The 8,030-nt window shown below is 44.3% G+C and overlaps 1 protein-coding gene across 1 annotated transcript; it reads right to left on the bottom strand.

Moving 5' to 3' along the window:
- Positions 1-7,694: 7,694 nt before the first annotated feature.
- On the bottom strand, positions 7,695-8,030 carry LOC139446617 (uncharacterized). Its single transcript, XM_071227899.1, has one exon. It carries the CDS (start codon positions 8,028-8,030, stop codon positions 7,695-7,697), a length of 336 nt encoding a protein of 111 aa, XP_071084000.1.

Here is an 8,030-nt window from a genome sequence, read left to right as displayed (position 1 = left end):
GCCACTCAGCCACACTTGTAAGGCACCTGGTTATTGTGTTCTGCTGCCAGTCTATGTAACACTAGAGTCTCCGTGGGTTCACCCTTGCTGACACGACACACAACATATACTAGTAGACAGACCCCACCTATGCGCGTTACTGCAATTTCGAATTTCGGTTTTGTTGTTGTTGCGTGTCAGTAGTTTTGGTGTCAATATATTTGTAGTTATTATCAGTGGCTGCAACATACCAAAACTGACGGGCATAAGAAACGAATCCACTGACATTGCTTTTTTCTGAACAGGACCAAGACCAAGAAAGACACTTGTATTGTCAAAAGACACAAATTAATAACATTACAAGTTATGCCGTGAATGAGAACAAAACAATGAATGTGTCCACAGTTTGGAATGTTCTGGAGGTGATAAGTCTGGTGATCGGTCTGGCCAAGGCACGATGGTCACGTTGGCTTGCATTAAATCTATTACAGGACTGTATGTGTCCTTGCGTTTTCTTGCTAAAACAGGCTCCGGAGGTTCTGTTGCAAGAACGGCAGGGCAGAGAACGCTGTCAAGTGTCCTTCCGAAATCACCAGATCTGTCCTGACTTGGACACAGATGCCGCCCCCAATCACGAAGCCGCCACCTCAACATTGTTCGACATTTTGAACGCAACGTCACGGTGGTTCTCCTCGCCGGTAAACACGGACTCTTCTATCTGCTTTGAAAAGTCTGCCGGGTCTGTGAATTTGACTATTTGCCTGTTTCTGTTATGCTAGTGTCGCAGTGTTCGAGCCCATCGATGTCTTCGACATCGGTGTTTCAGTGTCAGAATTACGCCCGGCAGTGGTCTTTTAGCTTCAAAATTATACCAACCGACTAACAGGATGACCAATGCCAGTCACCGATGATGATGTGAGAAATCAATTCCTCAGATTGAGGATGCATAAGTAGCGGTTTTCCCGTGTGGGGGTGACGGGAGGTGACTGTAACGGTAGCGACGTGGTCATTCGTGGCTTCTTGGCTTCTTGACGTTTCATATCAAAAGACTTTTCCTCTCTGCTGTAGCCTTAATCTAATTAAAACCTGTCAAAGGACAGTTTAACTGATATAGCAACATATTACAGATGTGTATTATGATTAGAGTTCTCCGCCCTTGACAGGCCATGAGCATGACAGGCTTGAGCGTTTCAGACAGTCGGGGTGGGTCAGTTTCTAGAATGCTGAATGCACCTATAAAAGCGCGACAGTAGCTCGATTCGAGGCCTTTTCGACCTAACTTGTCATTGATCTAGCTGCCAAGTGTTGTTTGGCTACCCATGTGGAAACACCGATTTGCTGCCAGTTTCCACAATATTCTCGGGCACGAGATAGGCTTTATTCAAGACAATCAATAATGACAATGTTCTGAACATTGGTGAGGGCCTTTATAATTGTAAACCTAAAACTGTGTATTTAAATATAATTTTATGATTATTGATTAAACGTTTGTGATCATTACTGATTTCACAGGGATTTTTCTGTGCGAACCTATTTCTGGGTTAGCCTTTGAGTTACGCATTGGAAATCCCATTGTAACACTATCAATAATACATTGAAATCGATACGGTGTGCATTGCACGGGATTGAAGTCAGACATGGTTATTGTGACCGGTTATTTTTATGGTCATGTGTCAAAACAACACCACACAGTGTTTAGCCATTGTTACAACGAGTAGGTAGTATATTTTACACATGCTGTCGCAACGGGAAGCTAACAGTTCATTTGTTTAGCCCAGCGGATTCTAATAAAGCAACATCCATATATCGAACTGAGAAAGAACAAAAAGTAAATAACTACACTTACTTAAGGGCTAAATTAACAAAACAGACGTCTTCTAGATACAATGAAAACATTTGCTAAATGTGGGAAGGATCCACGTAAAGAGCAGAACTTTCAAACAGAATAATGAATGTTTGACATAATTATTATTCAAATGATTCACAATATCAACCACAAACTCAACAAATTGATAGTGATATAACTCATCACAGCTATCCACGGTTGGTAAGTGTAAAACATGTACACAAAACAAACCTATTTGAACGTGATAACTATAGTGTTTACATGTACACACTGTCCTTCAAGGATTGCTTTGTTACCTCACACAACTATGAAACCTAAATATAAACTGGTTTCCAAGGCAAGCGACTTGTGTTGTAATAAACACCCTTACGTAATGCAGTGGCGTCATATCCTAATAAATATGTATGAGCTGCGCAGTAAACAAGTTATACGGGTGTTGTTGTAAAGCAGGCGCACCTTTAGACTTCACTACAACGTCATCGGCATTGCAGGGAGCCATTTTTCTTACGGAACAGGGCAGTATTTCGCCGATGCATCTGGCAACAAAAGTTTGTGAATTCTAAAGGTAGGTCAACGTTTAAAACATAGTAGCTGCCATGGCAATATAATAATTGTTTAAGTGTCTGGCTTTTGGGGGGTTACAAATGGGTTCATTTGCTATGTAGTTGGGGTTTTAACATGTAGTATGGAGTGAGTGTGAAAATGTCATTAGTGTGGGTAGTGGTAAGGGGCTGGGGTAGGTGTAGGTTTAGGTGTAGGAGTATGGGCAGGGCTAGGGCTAGAGGAAGGGAAAGGGAAAGGGTAGGGGTTGGGTATGCAGTGAATCCTGATAAACAGTAACCATCGACACACCACATACTTCCCGGGACCAGGCATCTGCTGATTGTCAAGCCAGGTGGACATGGTAACATTTATGTTTCATGATCTGATCGTGTGCTTCATGTTACAAGGGTTAGTGAACCACAAAGTGGTCTTCAATTTCTGACCAGTGCAACCCTCTGTTTGTGATACCATGCACATCACGGGTGATGGGACTCTTGACTCTTAAGCAGGGATTTACATATATCTGCTCAGAGGCCTATGTTTCCCTGTCCTTTTTATTTTAGAAATAAACGATCTCTAGTGTTTTATTGTATGATAAAAATCGACTACGAGTCATTTATGGAATATCAATATCATATGCAGCCTCTTTCATGATGTTAATAAAATATTTACCCGTATTAAAAAAATGATGATTCCCTGAATCAAATCTGACCTCGGCAATGTCATTTTATGAACATATGGGTTTAAATTTGGTCTTTCCCACCAATTCTGACAAATCTCAAGTCAATTATCTGTCCCTTTTCTCCCAAACCTGATTGTCATATCTCTCCCACTTTTCGGCCATTGAATTTATCTGCGTTGCCCAGACACATTTTTGGGAACAATTCATGTTCCTCTCAAACATAACGTCATCCAATTTACAACATGTTCGAATCTCCAGAAATGACGTCATGATAGAATGCACTCAGTCAAGACGATCTGATCTGGTCTTACATCGCGAAGTGCATCAAATCATGTGAGCTCCTTGATTAAAAACATTAAATGATTTGGAAAATATCTTGCCTCGGAAGGATGCATTGTCATTTACCAAAGGTTCCATGTGACACACACTGAACAGTAGATTTTCATTGTTGGGGTCATCTTGGTCAAAATCTTGTATGGCCACCATAAGAGTCCAAAACTGACTTTCATCATCATCCAATGTGTAATGTATGTATGCGAAACGTATGTAAAATATGGCAATTGAGCCACTAGTCTTGGTATATTTGTCATTGTGCTAAGCGGCCCAATCAACGGCCTCGTTTTGAGATATGTCATAAGCGAAGCAATAAAAGTTGTCAGGCCGCTATAACTGTCGTTCAATACTTCATCGTCAACTTCACGCCAAAGCAATCAATATCTCTCTGTGTCAATGTTCAGATATTCAAAGACTCGAAAAGCTAAGAGTTTTAACCGTTTTGCAGTGACATTTATTTGGTAAAATTGTACCATGGAAAAGTTCAGGTACAATTTACACAATTGTGGGAAAGCACATATACTATTCTCATATAATTAAGGGCACATAGACTGAAGAGATTATTCTTTATGAGATGCACCGACTCATATCCAGGGACAGATACAAGAGTGACGTTAGAAAGACACTTTGCCATGTTTGCAGATGTTTTATTAAGTGTGACATTGTACATCTATTCCTCAAAGCTTTACATTTTCAGAAAGGGAAGGATGTAATGTATGAATGTGAAGCGTATGTAAAATATGGCAATTGAGCCATTAGTCTTGGTATATTTGTCATTGTTCTAAGCGGCCCAATCAACGGCCTCGTTTTGAGATATGTCATAAGCGAAGCAATAACAGTTGTCAGCCCGCCATAACTGTCGTTCAATACACCATGGAAGCAGTCACATCCCGAATTGTGGCCTGGGGAATGTTCATGCACTCTGCCTGCAGTGGTTGTGCCAGCTGTCGGAGGTTTTGTGTTTGTTGCTGACGTGCATGCATGGAGGTTATCACGCAAGTGTGTTATACGTCACAGGTTAAGTTATGTGTCAGTCGGACAGTGACAGTAGGCAATATAGTTCCAACTGAAATCTGTTTCTTATACTGTTGCGAAGCAACAGTTACGCAATGGCATTGTTTTCACTTGCCTTTGGGGACAATCTATTGGTCTGTCCGCTAGAGTAACTGCCCTTAGTCAAAGGGAAACTACTCTACCCCTAGTCTATGAGAAGTCACGGCCACTTCAGACGTTGTTGACAGTCGGCCAGTACAGTCATAACGTTCAGTCAGGTCCGATGTACACACAGCGACAAAACGAAACAAGGTAACAATTCGAACATAGTGTTAGTGTTTGGGCATTGGTCATTCTCAGAATGAGTTTACCCTGCTGATGTTCGGTTTGATCATTCTCAGAACCACTGTAGCCTGCTGATGTTCGGTTTGATCATTCTCAGACCCACTGTGCCCAGGTTGTGTTGGGCTTTGGTCCTTCTCAGAATCAGTTTACCCTGATCATTCGGTTTGATCATTCTCAGAACCAGTGTACCCTGGTGGTGTTTGGGCTTTGATCATTCTCAGAGCCTCTGTACCCTGCTGATGTTCGGTTTGATCATTCTCAGACCCACTGTGCCCGGAAGGTGTTGGGCTTTGGTCATTCTCAGAATCAGTGTACCCTGCTGATGCTCAGTTTGATCATTCTCAGAACCACTGTACCCTGGTGGTGTTTGGGCTTTGATCATTCTCGAAACCACACTGCCCTGATGATGTTGGGCTTTGATCATTCCCAAAACCACTGTACCCTGGTGGTGTTGGGCTTTGATCATTCTCAGAACCACTGTGCCCTGATGGTGTCGGTCGTTGATCATTCTCAGAATCACTGTGTCCTGATGGTGTTGGGCTTTGATCTTTCTCAGAGCCACTGTACCCTGGTAGTGTTTGGGCTTTGATCATTCTCAGAACCACTGTGTCCTGATGGTGTTGGGCTTTCTCAGAACCACTGTACCCTTGTGGTGTTTGGGCTTTGATTATTCCCCAAACCACTGTGCCCAGATGTGTTGGGCTTTGATCATTCTGAGAACCACTGTACCCTGGTTGTGTTTTGGCTTTGATCAATCTCAGAACCACTCTGCCCTGATGGTTTTGGGCTTTGATCATTCTCAGAATGTGTACCCTGGTAGTGTTGGGCTTTGCTCATTCTCAGACCCACTGTGCCCTGTTGATGTTCGGTTTGATCATTCTCAGAACCACTGTACCCTGCTGATGTTCGGTTTGATCATTCTCAGAACCACTGTACCCTGCTGATGTTCGGTTTGATCATTCTCAGAACCACTGTACCCTGCTGATGTTCGGTTTGATCATTCTCAGAATCACTGTGCCCTCGTTGTGTTGGGCTTTGGCCATTCTCAGAATCAGTGTACCCTGGTGGTGTTTGGGCTTTGATCATTCTCGAAACCACACTGCCCTGATGATGTTGGGCTTTGATCATTCCCAGAACCACTGTACCCTGGTGGTGTTGGGCTTTGATCATTCTCAGAACCACTGTGCCCTGATGGTGTCGGTCGTTGATCATTCTCAGAATCACTGTGTCCTGATGGTGTTGGGCTTTGATCTTTCTCAGAGCCACTGTACCCTGGTAGTGTTTGGGCTTTGATCATTCTCAGAACCACTGTGTCCTGATGGTGTTGGGCTTTCTCAGAACCACTGTACCCTTGTGGTGTTTGGGCTTTGATTATTCCCAAAACCACTGTGCCCAGATGTGTTGGGCTTTGATCATTCTGAGAACCACTGTACCCTGGTTGTGTTTTGGCTTTGATCAATCTCAGAACCACTCTGCCCTGATGGTTTTGGGCTTTGATCATTCTCAGAATGTGTACCCTGGTAGTGTTGGGCTTTGCTCATTCTCAGACCCACTGTGCCCTATTGATGTTCGGTTTGATCATTCTCAGAACCACTGTACCCTGCTGATGTTCGGTTTGATCATTCTCAGAACCACTGTACCCTGCTGATGTTCGGTTTGATCATTCTCAGAATCACTGTGCCCTCGTTGTGTTGGGCTTTGGCCATTCTCAGAATCAGTGTACCCTGGTGGTGTTGGGCTTTGACCATTCTCAGAAACACTGTACCCTGCTAGTGTTCGGTTTGATCATTCTCAGAACCACTGTACCCTGGTGGTGTTCGGTTTGATCATTCTCAGAACCACTGTACCCTGCTAGTGTTCGGTTTGATCATTCTCAGAACCACTGCACCCTGGTGGTGTTTGGGCTTTGTTCATTCTCAGAAACACTGTGCCCTGGTGGTGTTGGGCTTTGACCATTCTCAGAATCAGTGTACCCTGGTGGTGTTGGGCTTTGGTCATTCACAGAATCAGTGGATCCTGCTAATGTTCAGTTTGATCATACTCAGAACCACTGTACCCTGGTGGTGTTTGGGCTTCCATCATTCTCAGAGCCTCTGTACCCTGGTGGTGTTGGGCTTTGCTCATTCCCAGAACCACTGCACCCTGGTGGTGTTTGGGCTTTGCTGATTCTCAGAACCACTCCACCCTGGTGGTGTTGGGCTTTGGTCATTCACAGAATCAGTGTACCCTGGTGGTGTTGGGCTTTGGTCATTCACAGAATCAGTGGATCCTGCTAATGTTCAGTTTGATAATACTCAGAACCACTGTACCCTGGTGGTGTTTGGGCTTCCATCATTCTCAGAGCCTCTGTACCCTGGTGGTGTTGGGCTTTGCTCATTCCCAGAACCACTGCACCCTGGTGGTGTTTGGGCTTTGCTGATTCTCAGAACCACTCCACCCTGGTGGTGTTGGGCTTAGATCATTCTAAGAATCAGTGTACCCTGGTGGTGTTGGGCTTTGGTCATTCACAGAATCAGTGGATCCTGCTAATGTTCAGTTTGATCATACTCAGAACCACTGTATCCTGGTGGTGTTTGGGCTTCCATCATTCTCAGAGCCTCTGTACCCTGGTGGTGTTGGGCTTTGCTCATTCCCAGAACCACTGCACCCTGGTGGTGTTTGGGCTTTGCTGATTCTCAGAACCACTCCACCCTGGTGGTGTTGGGCTTTGGTCATTCACAGAATCAGTGTATCCTGCTAATGTTCAGTTTGACCATTCTCAGAACCATGCCCACTGTGCCCAGGTTGTGTTGGGCTTTGGTCATTCTCAGAATTAGTGTACCCTGCTAATGTTCGGTTTGATCATTCTCAGAACCACTGCACCCTGGTGGTGTTTGGGCTTTGATTATTCTAAGAACCACTGTACCCTGGTGGTGTTGGGCTTTGATCATTCTCAGAACCGCTGTACCCTGATGATGTTGGGCTTTGATCATTCTAAGAACCACTGTACCCTGGTGGTGTTGGGCTTCCATCATTCTCAGAACCACTGTGCCCTGATGGTGTCGGTATTTGATCATTCTCAGAACCACTGTGTCCTGGTGGTGTTGGTCTTTGATCTTTCTCAGAGCCTCTGTACCCTGATGGTTTTGGGCTTTGTTCATTCTCAGAGCCACTGTGCCCTGATGGTGTTGCGCTCAGATCATTCTCAGAACCACTCTGCCCTGATGGTGTCGGTCGTTGATCATTCTCAGAACCACTGTGTCCTGATGGTGTTGTGCTTTGATCTTTCTCAGAGCCACTGTACCCTGGTGGTGTTTGGGCTTTGATCAT

Source organism: Haliotis cracherodii, unplaced genomic scaffold (genome assembly GCF_022045235.1).
Source record: "Haliotis cracherodii isolate W230 unplaced genomic scaffold, xgHalCrac1.p SCAF_6, whole genome shotgun sequence".
In the NCBI taxonomy this organism is placed as follows: domain Eukaryota; kingdom Metazoa; phylum Mollusca; class Gastropoda; order Lepetellida; family Haliotidae; genus Haliotis; species Haliotis cracherodii.
This window is presented reverse-complemented; position numbering and strand designations above follow the sequence as displayed.

Coding starts and splice junctions, on each gene's coding strand:
- LOC139446617 (XM_071227899.1), bottom strand. CDS start 8,030: ATGATCAAAGCCCAAACACCACCAGGGTACAGTGGCTCTGAGAAAGAT.